The sequence below is a fragment of the Lynx rufus genome, unplaced genomic scaffold, assembly GCF_022079265.1.
Source record: "Lynx rufus isolate CCGP_SWC_20201006 ecotype Redwood Valley unplaced genomic scaffold, mLynRuf1.p SCAF_16, whole genome shotgun sequence".
Taxonomy (NCBI): Eukaryota; Metazoa; Chordata; class Mammalia; order Carnivora; family Felidae; genus Lynx; species Lynx rufus.
Window position 1 is genome coordinate 31436965 of NW_025814830.1, and position 26110 is coordinate 31463074.

Here is a 26110-nt window from a genome sequence, read left to right on the forward strand (position 1 = left end):
GTCTTTTTTTTTTCTTAAGTTTATTTATTACGACAGAGTGTGTGCAAGTGAGTGTGCAAGCAGGGGAGGGGCAGAGAGAGAATCTCAAGCAGGCTCCACACGGTCAGTGTAGAGCACAACACGGGGCTCAATCTCAGATGCTTGGCTCGATCTTACTAACCATGAGATCTTGACCTGGGCCGTTATCAAGAGCGGGACCCTTAACCAGCTAAGCCATCCAGGCACCCCTCATCTGCATATTTATGATTTGTGAACCACTCTGTATATACATATTACTTCAATAAAAAGTTGACTAGGGACACCTGGGTGACTCAATCTAGTATCCGACTTCAGCTCAAGTCATGATCTTACAGTTCGTGAGTTCGAGCCCCACATCAAATCACAAGAGAATCTCTCCTCTATGCCCTTCTCCCATTGCAGCTTTCTCTAAGTAAACTTTTAAAAAATGACTAAAAATAAATAAATAACACATGGTACACAGCAGATGCTTAAATAGTAGTTGCATCAAATTCTTAGGTCACAGACCAGCACAGCTTTCAGAATTTATCCTAAAGAATTAATCCAAATAAAGGAAAAAAGGGGTTAAGTCTTCACTGATGAAGTGTTATTAGATTGGATTCTTCAAAGATGAGAATTTCAGGATTTAGAATGACATAAAGGGTCCTGAAACTCAGACTGAGAAGCTTGAATTTTGTTCTGTACTAGAAGGACCTGTGAAGGTATTAGAAAAATGAACTTAAGCACCGTTAATTCATCAAAGTAGCATCAAATGCATTAAGTCCTGTAAGCATACAAATGTGCTGGTATTTCAATGTACCACATACACTGAAATACTACATGAAAAGAAAAAAAAGCAAATAGGAACTGAGTAATTCCAAGAACTGAGCTTTTCCATTAGAAAACTAAGTAGAAGGGGTGCCTGGGTGGTTCAGTTGGTTAAGCGTCCGACTTCGGTTCAGGTCATGATCTCATGGTTCGTGGGTTTGAGCCCTGTGTCAGACTCTGTGCTGGAAGTTCAGAGCCTGGAGCCTGCTTCAGATTCTGTGTCTCCCTCTCTCTCTGCCCCTCCTCCACTCATGCTCTGTTTCTGTCTCAAAAATAAATAAACAAAAAAAATTAAAAGAGAAAAAAACAAAACTAAGTAGAAGAGTTGCCCAAGCTTGAATTTCTAAGAATTTATCCTACAAATCAACTAACACACACGTAAAAAACAATCTTATAACAGCATTGTCGATAGGATGGATACACACACACACATACACATCAAACCTAAATGTACCTCAATAGTGAAATAAATTACAATTCATCAATACGATGGTTTCCTATACAGCCTTTTAAAAGGATGAAGAAACTTTTCATGTTTGGATTAAGAAATAATTTCTAAAAGAGACTGGTAAATTAAAAAAAAAAAAAAAACCCAAGATGTAGAACACTATCATACACCACCATATAAAAAAGGATGAGAAGTATTTTACTATTTTTTCACTTTTTTTAATGTTTATTTATTTTTGAGAAGGAGACAGAGTGTGGAAGGGGCAGAGAAGAGGGAGACACAGAATCTGAAGCAGGCTCCAAGCTCTGAGTTGTCGGCACAGAGCCCAACACGGAGCTTGAACCCACGGGCCACAAGATCATGACCTGAGCTAAAGTCGAACGTTTAACTGACTGAGCCACACAGGTGCCCTTGTATTAATCTACTTTAAAAATAAACTTAAACCACAACTTCTACACACACACTCCAAAAACAAAAGAGAAAAAAGTTTCCATATAAACTCTTAATTCTTAGATTTAGCTCAAATCATTAGGCACCTACTTCATTTACAAACTTGTACTAGTGTACTACTTAACTTATATAATAACTGTAATTTATTACGCAGAGGAGAATTAGCATTTTTAAAAATAATGCTTATGACAGGAACCGTATTAGGTGCTCCACTTATTGCATTTAATCCTAACAAGGATGTCAGGCAGATTATATTTTTATTCTTATTTTGCAGGTGAGGAAAATAAGGTTCAGAGAAGTGACCTACTGTCACACAACTAGTATGTTTTATTTTAACAATATATACAATTCTAAGTATAGTGCCATTTGATTTATTGATGCGAAGGAGGTACCATCATTGAAACAAAGGTATACTATATAACTTTCAAAAAGATTGAATGAAATGCTCTATAAGTCAAACCTGTACTTGAAAACAATAGCTTTTTAAAATTGGGGGTCAAGGGGCGCCTGGGTGGCGCAGTCGGTTAAGCGTCCGACTTCAGCCAGGTCACGATCTCGCGGTCCATGAGTTCGAGCCCCGCGTCGGGCTCTGGGCTGATGGCTCAGAGCCTGGAGCCTGTTTCCGATTCTGTGTCTCCCTCTCTCTCTGCCCCTCCCCCGTTCATGCTCTGTCTCTCTCTGTCCCAAAAATAAATAAACGTTGCAAAAAGTGCCACATCCATAAAAAAAATAAAATTGGGGGTCAAAGGCAAAACCTGGGCAGGGGGGAGAGGGGCAAAGAATTTGAAATGACATTTCTCCAAAGATACACAAATAAGCACATGAAAGATGTTCAACATCATCATCTATATTACCAAAATGAGATACCTGTTTACACTCCCTAGAATGGGAATAGTGTTCGTAAAGAGGAGGGAAAATTGGAACCCTTCTACATTGCTTGTAGAACTGAAAAGTGGTCCAGTGCTCTAGAAAATAGTCTGGCAGTTCTTCAGATATTTAGGGTTACCATATGACCTAGAAATTCCATTATTTAGTATATACTAAATATTTAAAACAGGGGCACCTGGATGGTTCAGTCAGTTAAGCATCCAACTCTTGGTTTCGGCTCAGGTCATGATCTCGTGGTTTCAGGAGTTCGGGCCCCACATCATCCTCCAAGCTGACAGCGCAGAGCCTGCTTGGGATTCTCTCTCTCCTCTCCTCTCCTCTCATCCTGACCCTTCCAGACTCACGCTGTCTGTCTGTCTCTCTCTCTCTCTCTCTCTCTCTCTCTCAAAATATATAAACTTACAAAAAAATTAAAAACAAATATCCACCCAAAAACTGAAAGCCAACACTACTCAAAAGCCACAAAATGGAAACAAATTTAAATATATTCGATGGTTGGATGAACAATATGAGGACTATTCATAGAATTGGCTATTGTTCATTATTATGAATAATATTAACACAGTGTTATTATTATTATTCATAAAAAGGAATGAAGTACTGACACTGGCTCCAACATGGATGAAACTTGAAAGTACTGTGATAAGTGAAAGAAGGCAGACACAAAAGGCCACATCTGGTAAGACTGCGTTTATATGAAATGTCCAGAAAGGCAAATCCTTAAAAGCAGAAAGATTAGTGCTTGCCAGCGGCTGGAGAGAGGAGGAAATGGAAGAGCAACTGCTCACAGTGTTAAGCATTTCTTTCAAAGATGAAGAAGATATTTTCAAAGATGGTGATAATTAAGTAATTTTGTGAATTACTGGAAACTACCAAATGGCACATTTTAAAAGGGTGAGTTTTACATTTTGTAAAGTATACCTCAATTTCAAACTGTAGCTAGAAAAGATGGGGAGTAGGCCAAAACAAGATATTTCATAAGTTGTATAGAAAAATTAAAATCTGTGACTCCTCAAAAAAAAGGACTGGGATAAATCTCTTTTATGTATTAAAGCTGCGGAGAACCTTCTTTCCACTACATACTCATTCCTTTACTGGTACTTGTTTTCTAAGTTTACTTACATGCTGTATTTCCTGCTGGCTGGCTCGGTAGTTTTTCTTGGTTAAATTGTCCACCAGGTAGCTGATTTGAGACAAGGCCAGCGAGAGCGAGTCAAGATTCATTGCTGGTTGGGGCGGAAGCAGGCGGCCGAGCCCGGCGCAAAATCACCATTATTCCCCTTTAGTCACCTCAGAGGCAGGTTAATGCTTTCTTTGTAATTAGCCTATATCTGATGTCTGTGCAGTGTTTTCAGTTCTTCTTTACCAGGGGTATTACTCTGTTCTGAAACATGGCACCTGTGTTATAAAAAAAAAAAAAGAAGAAGAAGAAGAAGAAAACACTTCAGATTTTCAAATTTTCAAATAGTTATTTTGTTTTTTACATTTATTTATTTTTGAGAGACAGAGACAGACAGAGTGTGAGCAGGGGAGGGGCAGAGAGAGAGAGGGAGACACAGAATCCAAAGCAGGCTCCGGGCTCTGAGCTGTCAGCACAGAGCCCGACGCGGGGCTCAAACCCACAAACGGTGAGATCATGACCTGAGATCATGACCCGAAGTTGGACACTTAACCGACTGAGCCACCCACAGGTGCCCCCAAATTAGTTTTTATTTTTAGGGGAAAAGGAGTTAAACAACCATCATCTCTCCATCTTAATACCTGAAATACCACTAAGGACTTAGGAAAAACAAAATTAAAATGTCTCAAACACTATTTATAGACGATGCCAAGTTTGAAACTTAGGGCCAATAGAAAAAGAACCCCCCCCAAAAGTTTGCTTAGCGAGACAACCTATAATATGAGATTTCTATTTTATCTACTTCAAAATGATTATTTATACTATACCCTTAGGAACAGCAGGAACGTACTTAAAATTAGAATAGATGGAAAGGAACACTCATCTGACATTTTCAGTCTCTCTTCCCACACTATCTACAACCTATTTACAAGACCCCATTTATTAACTTTACTCCTTATAGACTGCTACAGAATCAGATGGTTTGGTCTTAAAGTTGTACCTTAGGATCTATGTTTTAGGTATTTGAATGGTTGTCTTAAAGGCAAATAAGGACTCCATAACCCAAATTCCTTCTCACAGTGTTGAAAATTTTATTAGGAAAATTTAGAAAGGAAAGCCCAAAGCAGCAGGATAGCTAAAATCACAGGATGCTTATCAGTTTAATTCCAACCACAAGCTGAGTCAGAGGAACTATTCCGTGTTACAAAAACAAAAAACAAAAAACACATAAGCTTCTTTTAATATTTATTTTGAAAGAGAGAGAGTGTGCAAGCAGGGGAGGGAGAGAGGGAGAGAGAATTCTGAGCATGCTCCACACTGGCAGCACAGAGCCCAACACAGAGCTCTATCTCAAACTGAGATTTTGACCTGAGCCAAAATCAACAGTCAAGACACTTAACTGACTGAACCACCCAGCTGCCCCCACACGTTCTTCTTAAGCATTCACCAAGTACTGCTGCTGAAATACAAAAATCTTTGAATACAAGCAGCTGAACTTATGCAAAGCTTCATGTTCTATAAAATCGGCTCATAATTTCATTACAATCAGAACTCACCAGGTAAGATATAGAGAATTCACAAAGATTAGGGGTGCTGGGGTGGCTCAGTCTGTTAAGCGTCCAACTCTTGATTTCGGCTCAGGTCATGATCTCACCATTCACTTCAGTTCGTGAGTTCAAGCCCCACATGGTGCCCCACGTTGGGCTCCACCCTAACAGCCCAGAGCCTGTTTGGGATTCTCTCTCTTCCTCTCTCTCAGCCCCTCCCCTACTTGTGTGCTCTCTTTCTCCCTCTCAAAATAATAAACATTTTTTTTAAAAGGCTGATACAAAGGAACAGAATAACTTTACCATGGAACAGATACTATGGCAGCCTGTTTTTTTTAAGTGTTTTAATGTTTATTTATTTACAGAGACAGAGAGCAGGGGAGGGACAGAGAGAAAAGGAGACAGAAAATCCCAAGCAGGCTAAGTGCTGTCAACAGAGCACCACACAGGGCTTGATCTTGTCAAGTGTGAGATCACGGCCTGAGTTGAAATCAAGAGCTGGACGTCTGTGACTGAGCCACCCAGGCACCCCAGCCTGTTTCAGTTATTATTTTACCCATGGGACAGCACAAATTTTATTTTACTTATGATATGGTACAGCAAAACAAATACTGAATGACCTTCTCAGAATTCCTCTAATAAAACTGAGGTTTTGGTACTTTGACTACACCATCTCTTCTGATAAAAGCCTCATGGTAAAGGGTACAACCTTTTCACGTTAACATCTAAAGACTGCTATACAACAAAACACTGGTGTAATCCAAGTTTCAAAAACCCAATCTTCATTATATGAACAAGTTAATGCATTTATGACCGATTCCAAGCCCTCATATTAGATTAGAATGACAACATAATTTATTAACCAAACCAAAACACTTCTGAAAGTAAAGGGTGTAACCAGTTAAACCAGACAACAGGTGTAAACCAAGACATGTGATCACCCTAGCTGGCAAAAATCTTTAAAAAAAAAAAAAGAAAAAAAAAACCTGACCAGTCCCTCCAAACATTACTTTGTTTCTAAAATGTACTTTCACCGGTCTCTCCTTCTCAGTCTCTTTTGCTGACTCCTCCTCCTTGAACACTACAAACTGTTTCTTGTGCATCCAATCTAAGGAATACCAACCACTGTGGATTACAGTTAATCTTCTAAGTGTTATCATAAAAGAATACCCATGACACTGAGTGAAAAGCTTCGGAACTATGAATAGCAAGATTGCATCTTTTAAATAAAGACATCTACGTTCCTATGTGCAGAGAATGCAGAGAAAATAAGGTCTCAACCATAGTGGTTACAGACAGGATTTCATTTAAAATTCCATTTACAAAAAGACCCCGAGGGGCACCTAGGTGGCACAGTCAGTTAAGCGTCCAACTCTTGGTCTTGGCTCAAGTCATGATCTCACAGTTCATGAGTTCAGGTCCTGCATCAGTCTCTGTGCTGACAGCACGGGAGGCTGCTTGGGATTCTGTCTCTCCCCTCTGCCCCTCCCCAGTTTGTGCGCTCGCTCTCACTCTCTTAAAAAAAAAAAAAAGTTTAAGTCCTAAATAAAGAGTCCTTCTAGAAATCTACAGACCTTCATACATACAACATGTACAGTATTATTCAGTGCAGCAATAGCTGTCATAGCAAAGGAATGGCTAGGAGTTGGTGACCGAATAAATACCTTGGACAATGTATATAGTATTCTAGCCTTTAAACTCTTATTTCTAGGGGCACCTGGGTGGCTCAGTCAGTTAGGCATCTGACTTCAGCTCAGGTCATGATCAGGTTTGTGAGTTTGAGCCCCATGTCAAGCTCTGTGCTGGCAGCTTAGAGCCCGCTTCAGAATCTGTCTCTCCCTCTCTCTGCCTCTACCCCACTCACAATGTCTTTCTCACACACAAAATAATAGTAATAAACATTAAAAAATTTTTTTTAAATAAGAAAATAAACTGTTATTTCTATATATGCTACTTTTTGCTTCTAATATGTGGACATATATAGAGTTAGCTTTTTGCAAAAAATATACAGGAAAGATAAGCCACAAACTAATCAAAATGGTTACCCATAAGGGAGTGAGAAAAGGGTAGAAGGCATACAAATCTGATTGAAAACTCAGCAAGTATACCTTTTTGTATGTTTTTGACTTTTTTTTTTTTAATTTTTTTTTTTTCAACGTTTATTTATTTTTGGGACAGAGAGAGACAGAGCATGAATGGGGGAGGGGGCAGAGAGAGAGGGAGACACAGAATCGGAAACAGGCTCCAGGCTCCGAGCCATCAGCCCAGAGCCTGACGCGGGGCTCGAACTCACGGACCGCGAGATCGTGACCTGGCTGAAGTCGGACGCTTAACCGGCTGCGCCACCCAGGCGCCCCTGTTTTTGACTTTTGAATCACGTGATTATCTTCCACGTTTGAAATTTAATTAAGAAAAAAACTACAATCAGGGGCGCCTCAGTCTGGTTAAGCATCTGACTTCAGCTTAGGTCACAATCTCAGTTTGTGAGTTCAAGACCCACTCCGCGGCTCAGTGCTGACAGCTCGGAGCCTGGAACCTGCTTCTGTGTCTCCTCCTCTCTCCGTCCCTCTCCTGATCTCACTCTGTCTCTCTCTCTCAAAAATAAATAAACATTAAAAAAAAATTTCCTGAGGAAAAAACACAACCAAATACAAACAAATAAACCTGAGTGTCAAACTGATTACATAAAACACAATGAAAACAAATTATTTCAAATAATTACTGAACACAGATGCTGTACATCCTTGATGGACAATGCAGAGTGGTGTGTGGGTGTGTGTGTATTATTTCTTATTTGAAGGGGCGGGGTGGGGGGGCAAGTATCTTCAGTTGGGTCCATGCTCAGCACAGAGCCTGACGCAGGGCTCTATCCCACAACCCTGGGATCATAACCTGAGCCAAAACCAAGAGTTGAACACTCAACCAACTGAACCACCAAAGTATCCCTATTTTTTAGGACCAAAAGAAATCAAAGAAATTTGACACATGTTTACTGTTAACAAGAGTATTGCATTAAAAAGTTTAAACTCTGGGTACCTGGGTAGCTCAGTTAGTTGACTTCAGCTCAGGTCATGATCTCCCAGTTCATGGATTCAAGCCCCACGTCAGGATCTGTGCTGATGGTGCAAAGCCTGCTTGGGATTCTATGTCTCCCTCTTTTCTCTGACTTTCCCCCACCCACTCACTCACTCTCTGTCTAAAATAAGTAAATAAACATTTTTTTTTTTTTTAAAGTTTACAGGGTGCCTGGATAGCTCAGTCAGTTAAGTGTCCTACTTTGGTTCAGGTCATGATCTCACAGTTAATGGGTTCAAGCCCCATATCGGGCTCTGTGCTGAGAGCCTGTTGAGCCTGGAGCTTGCTTCAGATTCTGTGTCTCCCTCTCTCTCTGCCCCTCCTCCACTCACAGTGTCCCTCTCTCTATCTCTCTCCCTCCCTCTTGAAGATAAACATTAAAAACATTTTAATAAAAAAGTTTAAACTATTTTTATATTATTGGGCAAAGCAAATAACAGGCATCCAAATTCAGTGCAAAAAAATGTGGTAAACATAAAAGTTTAAAGGCCGTGGGGCACCTGGATGGCTCAGTAGATTAAGCATCCAACTTTGGCCTAAGTCATGATCTCACCATTCCTGAGTTCGAGCCCTGCGTTAGGGTCTGTGCTGAAAGCTCACAGCCTGGAGCCTGTATCAGACTGTGTCTCCCTCTATCTCTCTCTCTCTGCCCCTCCACTGCTCATGCTCTGTCTCTCTCTCAAAAATAAATAAACATTTAAAACAAAAAAATCAATAAAATAGGCAAACTTAAAAAAAAAAAGCTTAAAGGCCTGAAATACTATATTTCAAATGGAATTATCAGGAGAAACGCTTTTTAAAAATCATCATTTCCTAACGGAGTTTAATGAAAGCCCTAGACTATACAATGAAAACTAGACAGTGTTGAAAAAAAAATTAAAGGGGCGCCTGGGTGGCGCAGTCGGCTGAGCGTCTGACTTCAGCCAGGTCACGATCTCGTGGTCCGCAAGTTCGAGCCCCGCGTCGGGCTCTGGGCTGATGGCTCAGAGCCTGGAGCCTGTTTCCGATTCTGTGTCTCCCTCTCTCTCTGCCCCTCCCCCGTTCATGCTCTGTCTCTCTCTGTCCCAAAAATAAATAAACGTTGAAAAAAAAAATAAAAAAAAAATAAAAAAAATTAAAGATGACACAAACAAGTGGAAGGACACTGTGTTAGAAGGGTTAATACTCTTAGACTACCCATGCCACCCAAAGCCACCTAGACTCAACACAAACCCTATGAAAGTCCCAATGGCATTTTTCACATAAATAGAAAAAAAAAAAAAAGTCCTAAAATTGGTATGGAACCATAAAAGACCCTCAAGAGCCAAACAATCATGAGAAAGAACAAAAAAACTGGAGGCACCACAGTTCTTGATTTTCAACTATACTACAAACCTATAGTAATTAAAACAGTATAGCATAAAAATAGACACAAAGATGAAAAGAACAGACAGCCTAGAACTAAACCCTTGTATATACAGCTTACTAATATCTGATAAGGGGGACAAGAACAACCAATGGGGAAAGGACAGTCTCTTCAACAAACACTGCTGGGAAAACTGGAAAGCTACATGCAAAAAAATGGAAGTGGACCTCTATCTTACACGTTCACAAAAATTAACTCAAAATGGATTAAAGACTTAAACAGAAGACCTGATACCACAAAGAAAACATACAAAATAAGCTCTTCAGTGCTGATCTTGGCAATGATGTTTTTGGAGATCACACCAAAAAGCACAAACAACAAAAGAAAAAGAATCAACAAATGCGACATCAAAATTAAAAGCTTCTGCACAACAAAACAAACAACAAAATGAAAAGGCAACCTACAAAATTAGAGTATTTGCAAAACATGTACCAGATAAAGGGTTAACATAAGAACTCATACAGGGACACCTGAGTAACTCAGTTGGTTGGGATTCCTTCCAACTCTTGATCTTGGCTCAGGTCCCGATCTCACAGTTTCTGAATTTGATCCCTGCCCTGGGCTCTGTGCTGATGGCTTAGAGCCTGTTTGGGATTGTCTCTCCTTCCCTCTGCCTCTTATCAGCTGTGCATTCTCTTTCTCTCTCTCTCTCTCAAAATAAACTTCAAAAATAAAAATTCAAACAACTCGGTAAAGATATTAAAAAAGCACAAACGATCCAATTAAAAAATAAGCAGAGGAACTGAACAAACATTTTCCCAAGGACGACATCAAAATAGCGAACAGGTATCTGCAAAGGTGCTCAACATCACTACTCATCAGAGAAAAGCATATCAAAATCAGAATAAAATATCATCTCACACCATTAAGAACAGCTAGCGACAAGAAGAGATAAGTGCTGGAGAGGATATGGAGAAAAGGGAACTCTTGTGAACTGCTGGTGGGATTGTAAAGTGATTCCACCACTATGGAGAACAGTATGAAAGTTCCTCAAAATATTAATAAGAGGCACCTGGATGGCTCAGTTGGTTGAGTGTCCAAATCTTGATTTTGGTTCAGGTCCTGATCCCAGGGTTGTGAGATGGAGACCTGCGCATGGAACCTGTTTAAGATTCTCACCCACCCCTCCCTCTCCCCTTCCCCCGCTGTGTGAGTGTGCTCTCTCTTGTGTGCAAAATTTAAAAAATAAAATAAAAAACAAAACAAAAACTTATACAAGATACTGAGGCAGGGGCACCTGGGTGGCTCAGTCGGCTAAGCGTCTGACTTCAGCTCAGGTCATGATCTCATGGTTTCGAGCCCACGTCAGGCTCTGTGCTGACAGCTCAGAGCCTGGAGACTGGACCCTGCTTCAGATTCTGTGTCTCCCCTTCTCTCTGCCCCTCCCATGTTCATACTCTGTCTCTGTTTCTAAATAATAAATAAATGTTTAAAAATTTTAAATAAATAAAAGATATTGAGGCAAAGTTTTTTAATTAATTGGATATTATAAAAGTATTTAGGGGCGCCTGGGTGGCGCAGTCGGTTAAGCGTCCGACTTCAGCCAGGTCACGATCTCGCGGTCCGTGAGTTCGAGCCCCGCGTCGGGCTCTGGGCTGATGGCTCAGAGCCTGGAGCCTGTTTCCGATTCTGTGTCTCCCTCTCTCTCTGCCCCTCCCCCGTTCATGCTCTGTCTCTCTCTGTCCCAAAAATAAATAAACGTTGAAAAAAAAAAATAAAATAAAAAGTATTTAATAATTTTAGGTGTACTTTGGCTATGCAAGAATGTCTTAATTTGCAGGAGATGCATGCTCAAGTATTTGAGATAAAACAGTTCAGTATAAATATATGAATAGAGATGGGAAAAATGGGTGAAGGGGAGTGGGATGTACAGGATTCCAGTTATAGAATAAATCACAAAAATGAAAGGTATATCATAGAGAATATAGTCAGTGGTATGGCAATAATGTTGTATAATGACAGATGGTAGCAACACTTGTGGTGAGCACAGAATAACATATGGTGTTGTCAAATCACTATGTTGTGCACCTGAAACTGATGTAACAGTGTGTCAACTGTACTCCAATAAAAATATATATATGAATAACAGAGAAAATAGTTATGGTAAGCTGTTAATTGCTGAATCTAGGAAGAAGTTACTGGCTGTTCACTGTACTATTAATTTCTCTGTACATGTGATTTTCTTTTCTTTCTTAAAGACTTTACTTTGAGACATGATGGAAAAAATATGGAACACTGCATGAATTTGTGTGTCATCCTCATGCAGGGGCCGTGTTAATCTTCTCTGTATCATATCAAGTCTAGTGTATGTGCTGCTGTAGGAAGCACAGGTGAAATTTTTAATAAAACTGGGGGTGATGATACGGCGCCTGGGTGGCTGAGTCAGGTTAAGTGTCCAACTTCAGCTCAGGTCGTGATCTCAGGGTTCGTGAGTTCAAGCCCTGCATTGAGCTTTCTGCTGTCACCACAGAACCCGCTTCAGATTCTCTGTCCCCCCCCCGTCTCTGCCCCTCCTCGGCTTGTTCTCTCTCTCAAAATAAATAATTTTTTTTAAAAAAATGGGGATGATGGGGTGCCTGGATGGCTCAGTCAGTTAAGTGTCTGACTCTTGATTTTGGCTCAGGTCATGATCTCTCTCCCACTTCAGGCTGCACGCTGACAGTGCAGAGCCTACTTGGGATTCTCTTTCTCTTTGCGCCCCCCCCCCCGCCCCGCTTCCCTGTTCAGTGCTCTCTCAAAATAAATAAACTGTTTTAAAAAAAAAAACAAACAAACCAAGTTACTCTTTAAAAAAAAAAACTAGTGGCGCATGGGTGGCTCAGTCGGTTAAGCATCCGACTTCGGCTCAGGTCATGATCTCACGGTCCTTGAGTTCGAGCCCCGCGTCGGGCTCTATGCTGACAGCTCAGAGCCTGGAGCCTGCTTCAGATTCTGTGTCTCCCTCTCTCTCTGACCCTCCCCCGTTCATGCTCTCTGTCTCAAAAATAAACATTAAAAAAAAATTTTTTTAATATTTCAATTCTAAATCTTTGAATGACTCTAAAAATGTTTTTAAATGTATCAACTTTTTGGGGCGCCTGGGTGGCGCAGTCGGTTAAGCGTCCGACTTCAGCCAGGTCACGATCTCACGGTCCGGGAGTTCGAGCCCCGCGTCAGGCTCTGGGCTGATGGCTCAGAACCTGGAGCCTGTTTCCGATTCTGTGTCTCCCTCTCTCTCTGCTCCTCCCCCGTTCATGCTCTGTCTCTCTCTGTCCCAAAAATGAATAAACGTTGAAAAAAATTTAAATGTATCAACTTTATTCATGCAAATGAGATCTCTCTTTGATGGTGACTGTCAATAATTTGAAGATTAAAATGTTATGTAGGCTTTGAAGCCTAAAAACCAACATAAATCTGATTGCAGAAACAAGCTCAAATTCATTAAGTTTTGAAAATATTTTTTTAACTTTATTTATTTTGAGAGAAAGAGCAGGCAAGCAAGGGAGGGGCAGAGAAAGAGGGAGAGAGAATCACAAACAGGTCCCCCCCCTGCCAGCACAGAGCCCGACTCTGGGCCCGAACTGATGAACCTTAAGATTATAACCTAAACTGAAATCAAGAGTCAGACATTTAACTGAATGAGCCACCCAAGTGCCCCTAAAATACTTTTAATGGAAAAACTATTATCATTCCTTATGAGGATTATATAAAATGTCCAAAATGATCTCCTTCCAGTTTATTCCAGTATACTTTATAAATATCTTCATTTGCTGAAGATGGCACTCTTATTAATTCAAACACTTGAGCCTAACTTTATGCCATGGACATAGCTTAGGTGCTATATATATACCACAAGGGGCTTAATGGAATAAATACAGATTTTTACACTAAAACAATTATGGAAAAAAAAATGTGTATAAAACTGGGAGATGAAGGGCACCTGGATGGCTTAGTCAGAAGAACGTATGACTTTTGATCTTGGGGTCAGTGTTCCAGACCCACATTGGGTGTAGAGATTACTTAAAACACACACACACACACACACACACACACACAGCCCTGAGGCACCTGGGTGGCTCAGTCAGTTAAGTGTCCAACTCTTGATTTCAGCTCAGGTCACAATCTCATGGCCTTTTTTTTTTAAAAAAACATTTATTCAACTTTGAGAGACAGAAACAGCGTGAGTGGGGAAGGAGCAGAGAGACAGGGAGACACAGAATCTGAAGCAGGCTCCAGGATCTGAGCTGTCAGCAACAGAGCCCGATGCAGGGCTTGAACCCATGGACCACAGGATCATGACCTGAGCTGAAGTTGGACACTTAACCAACTGAGCCACCCAGGCACCCCATGATCTCATGGCTCTTGAGTTTGAGCCCTGCATCAGGCTGTGCTGACAGCTCACAGCCTGGAGCCTGCTTCAGATCTGGGATTCCCTCTCTCTCTGCCCCTCCCCCACTCATGCTCGGTTGGTCTCTCTCTCAAAAATAAATATTTAAAAAAGAAATAAAAAACCGCTGACTCCTAAGCACCACCCTACATCAAGATAATCAAAATCCTCAAGGAAAGAGTACAGGGGCACCTGAGTGGCTTAGTGAGTTACCGGCTCAGGTCATCATCTCACAGTTTGTGGGTTTGAGCCCCACATCAGACTCTGTGCTGACAGCTAGGAGGCTGGAGCCTGCTTTGGATTCTGTGTGTCTCTCTCAAAAATAAAATAAACATTAAAAAAATAAAAAGAATCCAGAACATTGTATTTTAAACATACTCTGCAGGTGATTATTATGCATTTTAAAAGTTGAGAACCACTAAACTTACTAATAGCTTTGGGAAACATTTTTAGAAAGTTTACCAAACTTTAATGCAATCTCTACTAAGTGACAAGGAAAGCCCTTCACATCTATTCCTTTTTCTCCCCTCAACTTCTACCAGTTCAGCCAAAGACATCTCTGTAAAGGCAATTTGGTCTCCCATTGCACTGACTGATGCTAGCAATCTTGGTAGTATGACCTAACTTGCTCTAGGATTAAATATCAACAGGTACTTTAAGAAGCCAAATAGGCCTGGGGCATCTGGGTGGCTCAGTAGGTTAAGGGTCTGACTCCCGCTCAGGTCAAAAATCTCAGGGTTTGTGGGTTCGAGCCCTATGTCAGGCTCTGTACTGGACACCATGGAGTCTGAAGCCTGCTTCAAATTGTGCCTCCCTCGCTCTCTGACCCTCCCCCATTCACGCTCTGTCTTTCTCAAAAACAAACATTAAAAAAAAAATAAGCCACTATCAACAACAGCCAAAGTATGGAAAGAGCCCAAATGTCCATCGATGGATGAATGGATAAAGATGTGGTATATATATATATATATATATATATATATATATATACACAATGGAATATTACTCAGCAATCAAAAAGAATGAAATCTTGCCATTTGCAACTATGTGGATGGAACAAGAGGGTATTATGCTAAGTGAAATGAGTCAGAGAAAGACAAATATCATATGACTTCATTCATATGAGGACTTTAGGATACAAAACAGATGAACATAAGGGAAGGGAAGTAAAAATAATATAAAAACAGGGAGGGTAACAAAACATAAGAGACTCTTAAATATGGAGAACAAACTTGAGGGTTAGTGCAGGGGTTGCAGGAGGGGGGATGGGCTAAATGGGTAAGGGGCATTAAGGAATCTACTGAAATCATTGTTTCACTATATGCTAACTAATTTGGATGTAAATTTTTAAAAATTAAACATAAAATTAAAAAAAGAGAGACAGAGACAACATGAGTGGGGGAGGGGCAGAGGGAGGAGAGAGAATCCCAAGCAGGCTCCACACTGTTAGTACAGAGCCCAACGCAGGGCTTGAACTCACAAAACCATGAGACCATGACCTGACCTGAAACCAAGAGTCAGATGCTTAACTGCCTGAGTCACCCAGGCACCCCTAATTTTATCTAATTTTAACTAATCTTAGTATAAATTTAAATAGCCTCATGTGGATAGTGGTTACCATACTGGCCAATGTTGCAAACTCCTAATGACCCATATAAATCGGGGAAGGTATCTTATTCTAGCATTCAGAAACAACTAATACCAATTTTCCCAGATGCCCCACTTTCCCCCTCGGTTTCCTTAAAAGAGAGAGCTCATTATTTTCTATGGGACTTTATAAGCAACAAAATCACTGACTCAAAATATTCATCCCCATTTATTTTTTAAATTAAAAATGTTTTTTATTTTAGAGAGTAAGCACACACACACAAGGGGAGGGGCAGAAAGGGGGAGAGAGGGAATCTCAAGCAGCCTTTAAGCTCAGCACAGAGCTCGACGTGGGATGCCATCCCACAACCCTGGGCTCATGACCTGAGCCAACATCACGAGTCAAAGCTCAACTAACTGAGCCACCCGTGTGCCCCTACTTATTTTTAATTGAAGTGTTTTTATTTTATGTACAATGAGTTGCATTAAGGTAGGTATCCTGGGTATCTGCAGTTAAGGGAGGTATCTTGGATGACCCATTCAAGGAAGTTCACTTAATGTAACTTAATGAAGCCTATATTCTTCACGGACTGACGGAAATACTGGCAGCACATACTGAGAGTGTATTTCTGGGTCAGACCCTGCTGGTTCCAGCAAATGCAGCAAGAATGAGACCCCTGGCCAAATTTCCTCAGATGGCTCCAGTACAGCTGTTGGTGACCCATTTTGCTCTCAGATGCAATGAGGCAAAAGGCCATAGCAATCTTTAATACTCCTCCAAGAGGCAGAGATTCTAGATTTATAGTACACAGTTCCAATTCATTCATCCAAAATGGCTTACTTATTAAATTCTTAAATATAATTACTATGTACAAAATAGCATAACTTATCCCAGTACATTCACAATACTTAAACAGAATTGTTCTAAGCATTTTATGTATATTAGTTTATTTAAACCTGGTAACTCTTTGAGGAAGGTATTATCCCAAGTTTATAGCTGAAGAATAGTTTAAATGGCAATTGCTAATAGAATTTTAAAGACAGTATTTAACAGAACTTTAAAGAATTGGGCAGTAGAGGTAAGAGGATTTAAAAATGAACAAAAATCCTTGTATTGCACCTTCAAAATCATTAAGAGTCTAAATAAGTGTTTTAATATCAAGTCCTAAAACAAACAGTTCCTGATAGGAGTATCTCCAACCTTTAGGATTAGTAAAAGTTTTAGACCACTTAATCCCCAATTCTGTACTGAATACTCAGGAATCATCTTTTTTTTTCCCCCCCCAGGAATCATCTTTAATCCATTCCTTTTTCATCCAGGAAATGAAAAACTCTTTAAAAACTTATCAAGTGAAAAAGGCCTAAATATCCCCCTAAAAGTGCAATGGTTAAGTAAATCATAAAAAGGAATACTATCTATTGGGAGGAAAGCAAGTTTCAGAACAGCATTGTGTATATATATGTCCTTATATGTAGAGTATCCAGAATGATACAAAAATAACTATCTGAAAAGTTAGATGAAAGGAGATAAGAAGGGAATTGAACTTTTTTTCCCTACTGAAATACAAATGTAATTTTCAAAGACAAAATATTAGGCCAACAAAATTTTGCATATTCCAATTTTGCATATTCTCTATACAAAATCCCTTTTGATGGAAACCATTCACCTCACTTACTGAGCAGAAAAGAGTTAACATAGAAGGCCTGCGACTGCTATCCTTAGAAAGACATGCCAGGTTGGCCCGTGGCTAGTGTGAGAACCTGGATTTGGGGAAAACTAATCCCCATTCCAAGAGCTAATAAGAGTGGCTCACTGTGACTAAACTGTACCAAAAAATGTGGTTCATGTGTAACACCTACCTTCCCTCCAGGAACCTGGAATTTTAATGGGTGACAGGCAGAAGGTGCCTATAACAATCCTAGGCACTGTGTCTCTCAGGAGCTTCGCTGCTGGGCAACATTTTGCACATATGTGTTGTCACAATTCCTTGTTGAAGGAATTAAGTGTGTCTGATGTGACTCTACTGGGAAAGGCACTGGGAGAGGTTCAGCTTTGGAAGCATGAGTCCAGTTTCCTCAGACTTCACCTCATATGCCTTTTCCCTTTGCTGATTTTGCTTTGTATCCTTTTGCTGTAATAAATCACGGTCCTAAATACAATCCCCACACACTAACCCTGACAGTGGCCAAAATGAAATGTCTTCTGGAGGTAACTAAGACCCATTTTGTGGCTTTCTTCTCTTTTATGTATAGAACCCCCATCCCAGACTTCTAGATTTTATCATAAAGATGATCCTAGAAGCTACATGAATTGGTTTAAGTATATTTTAGGGAATAAGGGAGTAGGAGAGACTAGGTAGATGCTTACCAAATCTGTTTCCTCTCCCTGGCTAAACAGCTAGACTACATTTCTCAGCCTTTCTTGCATAGGTGTGGCCAAGATTCTAAGTTCTAGCCAATAAAACGCAGGCCAAAAATGATACCAGCCACTTCTGGACCTTGTCCATAAAACCTCATACTCATGACCCTCTGGTTTTATCACCATCTGCCAGCTAAAGAAAGAGGACTCCCTCTAGAGAAAAACAATGCCACAAGATGGAAGGAGCCTGGGTTCCTGAATTACCACACAGAAGGCAACCTAATGAACACTCAATGAAAGTTACCTGAGGAAAGTTATCGGAGTATAAATGTCTACTCTGTTAAGCCACTGATATCTTGGGGTTGTTTATTACGTTAATCTGCTTTGCATACTAACAGACGGCACGATCTGGTAAACATTTTTAGAAGCTACTCTTGACAATGCAAAATACTGAGAAAGAGGAGGTCACAAGGAAATTTGATAATATTAAGAGGGAGGGGCGCCTAGGTGGCTCAGTTGGTTAAGCATCCGACTCTTGATTTCAGCTCAGGCCATGATCTCACAGCTTCAGTTCGAGCCGCGCATCGAGCTGTCTGCTGTCAGCACAGAGCCTGCTTAAGATCCTCTGTTCCCCACCCCATACCCCTGCCCTGCTCAAGCACACGTTCTCTCATCTCTCAAAAATAAACAACAACAAAAGATTATAGGGAAAGCAAAGTGAATGCATTCAAGAGAGAACTGCAAGGACTCTCTGAAACTGTGAATAAGCAAGACAAGTGAAGGAAAAGGAGCAGTCAAATATATTTCCACTAAGCACCTGGATTCCACTTACTCCTGACATGAAACAACTAAGAGAATACATGGCAAGAAAGAAAATCAAGAATTCAATTTGGACAGGACTATGAATTATAGCCTGCAACATAGCAAGGGTGAGCTACAAATAATAGATCTGGGAGTCATCAACATATAAAAAAAAAAAAAAAGACGGGATAGAACTACAGAATGAAAATAAGAGCGTCTAGAGAGAATCCTAAGGAAGCTTAGTATTTCAGGGTGGATAAAGAGGAACTCAAGAAAGGAAATGAAGAGTAGCCTGAGAAGTGGAAAAAACTTAGAATGCATAATATCAGAAACCAAGCAAAGTCCTCTACTTAGTGGTAATAAGTAAAACTTACAAACAGCATCCCTAAAGAGAGCCTTAAGGATGAACCTTCACCAAATGTCCATTGTGGCAGACAGCCTCTAAAACAACCCCAACAATCCCTAAAATGTCTATCCTTATGTAATCCCCTCCCTTTATGAGTGGGATGGACCTTAAGTGTAGCTTCAAAAGAAGGAAATAGTCATTTCCAAGTGTACGTTACAAAAAAGACTGACTTCTGTCTTGTTTACCTCTCTCTGAGCCTATGCTCTAAGCAAGCTGCCATGCTATGAGTATGGAAAAGACACATGTGGCAAGCAACTGATGTCTCCAAACCAACAGCAAGAATTTGAAGCCAGACAAATGCCACGTGAGTGAGCTTGTAAGATCTCTCCACCTTTCAGCCTTGAGATGACTGCAGCCCGTTAATACGTGCATTGGAACTCTGTGAAAGACACTGAGCCAGAAGTACCTAGCCAAGCTGTGCCTTAGAAATAAAGAACAAGAGGGGCGCCTGGGTGGCGCAGTCGGTTAAGCGTCCGACTTCAGCCAGGTCACGATCTCGCGGTCCGTGAGTTCGAGCCCCGCGTCGGGCTCTGGGCTGATGGCTCAGAGCCTGGAGCCTGTTTCCGATTCTGTGTCTCCCTCTCTCTCTGCCCCTCCCCCGTTCATGCTCTGTCTCTCTCTGTCCCAAAAATAAATAAACGTTGAAAAAAAAAAATTTAAAAAAAAAAAAAAAAAGAAATAAAGAACAAGAAAGGTTAAATAGCTAAATTCGGAGGTATTTTGTCATGCAGTAATTGATAACTAATATACCTATAGTCTGCAGAAATCATGGGGGGGAAAGATTTTTTTTTAGGTTTATTTATTTTGAGAGAGATAGAGCACATGGGGAGGGGCAGAGAGAGAGGGAGAAAGAGAATCCCAAGCAAGCTCCGCACTGTCAGCACAGAGCCAGACGCGAGGCTCAATCCCCCGGGATATGAGCTGAAATCAAGAGTTGGACACTTAACCAACTGAGCCACCCAGGTGCCCCCATGGGGGAAAGATTTTAAAAGATATAGCTGGCAGTATACCGAAACTATATAGAAATTATAAATTATCAGAAACAGCAACTAACTGATCATTGATAACCTTCAAGGGGAAAGTTAGTGACTACCAGAAGGTAGGCCAAGACGCCTCCATAAAGTGGACAATGCATCAGGTAATAAGACCAGGGCCTACTTCAAGCCCCAGCCCCTCCAAAACCTCCCAAGCCACTTCAGATCATCTACAGGCTAATCTACCTCCTCTCCCCTTCAATATGTATGATGCACTATAAAATTAGGGGCGCCTGGGTGGCTCAATCAGTTAAGCATCCGACTCTGGCTCAGGTCACAATCTCACGGTTTGTGGGTTCAAGCCCCGCATCAGGCTCTGTGCTGACAGCTCCAAGCCTGCAGCCTGCTTTGGATTCTGCGTCTCCCTCTCCCTCAGCCCCTCCCCTTCCTATGCTCTCTTTCTCTAAAATAAACATTAAAATTTTTTAATTTAATCAAACTGTTCACTATTGTTTCATGTGTATTATCCTTTATATCAGGCTCCCGTAGACATGCCTTGGGTTTTATTCCATAGCTCTTCCTCACCATCACTCCCAACCAATCAGCTTTGAGGGCACTGAAAACATTCCAGAACTGTGAAAAATACAATACCAATATTAATTTCTAGGACCCTAAAATATAATTTGACTAGGCCTAACAAAAAGGAAAATGTAGCCCAAGTTTGGCAAAGTTCTTCCACCTTCATCACCCATGAAATGGAGATAATTTTCCACAATCTCATTTCACGTTGGTTTGTCTTTAACTGTAGAAGCATCTTTACATTATGTATCACTAAAAAAGTTTACTTGACAGTATTTTTCTTAGGACAAGATGCATCCCAATTTCAGAGATGTTAAAATGTTGAAAATTTGTTTTATAATCAGTGAAATCTGTTATTCCTTCTCTTTACGCAGTCTTCTCATATGTGCCACTGTGAAATTAAATTTAAGTAACTTGTGATTTACACCAATAATTGGCTCTAAATTAAATAAAATAATCCTCACAAAAATCTGAACCTCAAGAGGGTATTTACTGGAATAAACTAGAAAGCAGTGTAATCTCCAAAAGTTTTTGTTTTCTTTTTAATTTTTATATTGGGGCGGGGGGAGGCAGGGGAGAGGGGCAGAGAGAGAGAATGAATCTCAAACAGGCTCCTCACTCAATACAGAGCCCAAAGCAGGGCTCAATCCCAGGACCCTGGGATCATGACCTGAACTGAAACCAACCAACGCTCAACCGACTGAACCAGCCAAGCACACCTGCTAAAACATTCTGAAATGCTTAAATTTTTTTTTTTAACATTTATTTATTTCTGAGAGACAGAGAGACAGAGCGTGATTATGGGAGGGGCAGAGAGAGAAGGAGACACAGAATCCGAAACAGGCTCCAGGCTCCGAGCTGTCAGCAGAGCCCGACGCAGGGCTCGAACCCACAGACCGCGAGATCATGACCTGAGCTGAAGTCGGCCATTCAACCGAGCCACCCAGGCGCCCCTTAAATGCTTGAGTGGGAGAGCCACTAGCACACAATGAGAATTAGAGATGAAATAAACATCACACAAAGGACAGCACCACCAACAAAGAATTATCCTGCCCAAACACCAACAGTGCCCTTGCTGAGAAAATGGCTTTTGCGTCCACTTTCCGTAAGGTGAGCCCTAGATGTGAACACCTCAGGTATGGCTTTCTACAAAGTTAACACAAAGCCAAGCACAACTTAAATTCATCAGATGATAAGAAATAGTGTATCGTGGGGCGCCTGGGTGGCGCAGTCGGTTAAGCGTCCGACTTCAGCCAGGTCACGATCTCGCGGTCCGTGAGTTCGAGCCCCGCGTCGGGCTCTGGGCTGATGGCTCAGAGCCTGGAGCCTGTTTCTGATTCTGTGTCTCCCTCTCTCTCTGCCCCTCCCCCGTTCATGCTCTGTCTCTCTCTGTCCCAAAAATAAATAAACGTTGAAAAAAAAAAAATTAAAAAAAAAAAAAAAAGAAATAGTGTATCGCTTTCGTGAAGTGGCTACCACAACTTATCAGAGAAACAGTTTATGCACCATATGCACTAACTCAGCCAACTATTTGTTGAGTACTGACTGTGTGTCAGGTATTTAAGATACATCCGTGAAGAGACATACACATATGCCTGCATTCCCACTGGAGATGAGAAATAGTAATCATTAGAAATTATAAAACATGTCAGGAGATGCTAAGTACTATAGAAAAAGAAAAAAACATCAGGGTAAAAGTGAGCCAGAGGACAGGAGGGATGCAATTTAAGTTTTCTGACGGTGGTCAGAGTGAGCCTTATTGAGAAAGAAGTCTTTGAGCAGACTTAAAAGGAGCTGAGGGGTTCAGCCATGCACATATCTGAGAGAATGTTCCAGGCAGAAGGATCAATCAGTTGGTGCACAGGCTTCCTAAGAGACTGCATGGCTGGCATCTGTAAGGCAAAGCAAGGAGGTCAAGTGTAGTTGAAGGAAACCAACTGGGTGGACAGGGGTGATAAGTTAGGGGGAAATGGAGAATACATGAGTAGGTACAGAGCAGAGTTAAATTCTGTAGGTAATTAAAGGACTCTGGCTTTTATGAAAGACAAATGGAGAATCAATGGATGGTCCTGAACAGGACAACATGATATGACTTTTAAAATACAAGAATTACTCTAGATGACGAACTGAGAAGCGAGGATAGAAGCGAGGTAGATAATAATAGCACATTAAGAGACAATTAGTCACTGAAACTCAACACAGAAGAACTCTACAAAGCTATACACAAATATGCCAAAACTAAGTTAGTATATCAAGATATCATACCAATATTTTGTGGTTGCCAGAGAACTTGAGGGGCTTACTGATACAGAAGTGACTAAATACTTTCATGTAATTTCTATATTTTACATTTAGATACACGATCTCAACTTCTGTAATCTTTGGCATATTTGTCTGTTTGTAAAGGGAAGGGGAAAATTCTTTAAGATTTTTTTTAACGTTTATTTATTTTTGAGAGACAGCGTGAGTGGGGGAGGAACAGAGAGGGAGACCCAGAATTTGAAGTAGGCTACAGGCTCTGAGCTGTCAGCACAGAGCCTGACATGGGGCTCGAACTCACAAACATTGAGATCATGACCTGAGCTGAAGTCCGCCGCTTAACCAACTGAGCCACTCAGGTGCCCCTCTTTTTTAAGATTTTATTTTTAAGTTATCTCTACACCCAACATGTGCTTGAACCTACAACCTTGAGAGACCAAGAGTCACACATTCCTCCAACTGAGCCAGCCAGGGACCCCTTTTTTGTTAACATTACTTTTCTATTTCTTTATATACAGATGATAGATTTTTCTTTTTAAGTAATCTCTACACCCAACGTGGGGCTTGAACTCATGATCCCAAGATCAAGTGTCACAAGCTCTACCAACTGAGCCAGCCATCTGCTTTAGGAAAGGGGAATATTCTTAACAGTGGGCATACACATGGTAGACTTAACTCTCTATTACCCAAACTAAAGAGTAAAAACCAAGTGTAAATAATCCAATCATGAACATCCCAAAATTATGTATTACTGAGGTCAGAAAAGCCTAGTATAAAACTTGTTTTTTAGAACCCAGCTGACAAGGGATAAGGAAATATCCAAAGGCATAATGGTCAACAAATAGTAAATAGGTATGAAATAATAACAAATGGGGCATGAACTAACTTGTTTCCTAACCATGCCACTTTACACAAGCAATTTTTACTCAATTCAATAGAATCTTAAAGATGTTAAAGAACATTTAACAGCCTCTTGTGGATATTTTCAGAACTTTACAAAACTTAATCCAATCCATACATCAGCATAGTTTGAAATACTGTTAGTGTTAACAAATAAATCTTTTTTTTTTTTTTTTTAAGTAAGCTCTTCACCCAATGTAGGGCTTGAACTCATGACCCCGAGACCAAGAGACCCATGCTCTACAGACTGAGTCAGCCAGGCACCCCCAATAAATCCCTATTTTTAAAAAACTGAGAAAGTGGAGAACCAGAAAAGTATGCCTACTCCAAAGTCAGAAAAGAATCAAGTTTTTGACTTGGAATCAACTAAATATTCAGAAGCATCTTCCCAGAAGTAACTGCAAAACTATAAAGCAATATAGTGTGTAATATACTCAATTACTAAAAGATAACTGAGAATCCTTCATGGTGCTACTTTAAAAATGTAACTACACCAAGAGAACATATTTGTTCTAACAAATACACATATTTGTTAGAATTCAATTTACAGGGGCGCCTGGGTGGCACAGTCGGTTAAGCGTCCGACTTCAGCCAGGTCACGATCTCGCGGTCCGGGAGTTCGAGCCCCGCGTCAGGCTCTGGGCTGATGGCTCAGAGCCTGGAGCCTGTTTCCCATTCTGTGTCTCCCTCTCTCTCTGCCCCTCCCCCGTTCATGCTCTGTCTCTCTCTGTCCCAAAAATAAATAAACGTTGAAAAAAAATTTTTTTTAAAAAGAATTCAATTTACAGTGCTGAAGAACATTGTAAAACCTCAGTCCTTCCCCATCCTTCAGAGGTCTTAACAGAAGTGCAAGTTAATTTACACTGAGGTTAAATATTAATCACACAATAACTCCAACAGAAAAGACCACCTGTTTGTCACACTACAGTTTTCTATTTTTACACTGAAGAGAAGAAAAACTCAAATCCTGTCTCTCATCCTCCAAAAACTTGCTGGGGAAAGAAATCTGTATTTGCTTTAATCACAACTAAGAAAATCTCATCCAAATACACATTGGTGGTATCTCACAATATATGTGTATCAAGTCATTACACTCTACATATAAAACCTATACACTCTACCTATACAACTTACATGATTGTGGGAATGCAAGCTGGTGCAGCCACTCTGGAAAACAGTATGGAGGTTCCTCAAAAAACTAAAAATAGAACTACCCTATGACCCAGCAACTGCACTACTAGGTATTTATCCAAGGGATATAGGTGTGCTGTTTCGAAGGGACACATGCACCCCCATGTTTATAGCAGCACTATCCACAATAGCCAAAGTATGGAAAGAGCCCAAATGTCCATCGATGGATGAATGGATAAAGAAGATGTGGTATATACATACAATGGAGTATTACTCAGCAATAAAAAAGAATGAAATCTTGCCATTTGCAACTACGTGGATGGAACTGGAGGGTATTATGCTAAGTGAAATGAGTCAGAGAAAGACAAAAATCATATGACTTCACTCATATGAGGGCTTTAAGAGACAAAACAGGTGAACGTAAGGGAAGGGAAACAAAAGTAATATAAAAACAGGGAGGGGGACAAAATAAAAGAGACTCACAAATATGGAGAACAAACTGAGGGTTACTGGAGGGGTTGTGGGAGGGGGGGATGGGCTAAATGGGAAGAGGCACTAAGGAATCCACTCCTGAAATCATTGTTGCACTGTATGCTAACTAATTTGGATGTAAACTTTTAAAAATAAAATTAAAAAAAAATAATAAAATTAAAAAAAAAAATAAAAGGGGCACCTGGGTGGCTTAACTGGTTAAGGTCTGACTTCAGCTCAGGTCATGATCTCAGTTCGTGGTTTCGAGCCCCGCGTTGGGCTCTGTGCTGATAGCTCTGAGCCTGGAGCCTGCTTCAGATTCTGTGTCTCCCTCTCTCTCTGCTCCTCCCACACTCATGCTCTCTCTCTCTCTCTCTCTCTCTCAAAAATAAACATTTAAAACAATTTTTTATAAAAATAAAAATATTAAAAAAATAAATTTAAGAAAACACTACTGTGTGTCAATCAGGTCAATAAAATGGGGGGAAATCACATATTAGGAGTAAAGGAAAATTTTCC

The 26110-nt window shown here is 40.6% G+C and overlaps 1 protein-coding gene and 1 non-coding gene across 8 annotated transcripts in view; both read right to left on the bottom strand.

The window, feature by feature from the left end:
* Nucleotides 1-26110, bottom strand: part of CNOT1 (CCR4-NOT transcription complex subunit 1) — a 104470-nt gene that overhangs the window by 73833 nt on the left and 4527 nt on the right. For all 7 annotated transcript variants that reach the window (XM_047078507.1, XM_047078504.1, XM_047078508.1 and 4 more), the window contains exon 2: nt 3734-4009. In XM_047078507.1, coding sequence (XP_046934463.1) covers nt 3734-3835 — 102 coding nt within the window. In that variant the 5' untranslated portion in view covers nt 3836-4009. The remainder of the gene's footprint in view (nt 1-3733; nt 4010-26110) is intronic.
* Nucleotides 11980-12086, bottom strand: LOC124511986 (U6 spliceosomal RNA). The gene has a single exon (XR_006962024.1). It is a non-coding gene; the product is annotated as a U6 spliceosomal RNA (small nuclear RNA).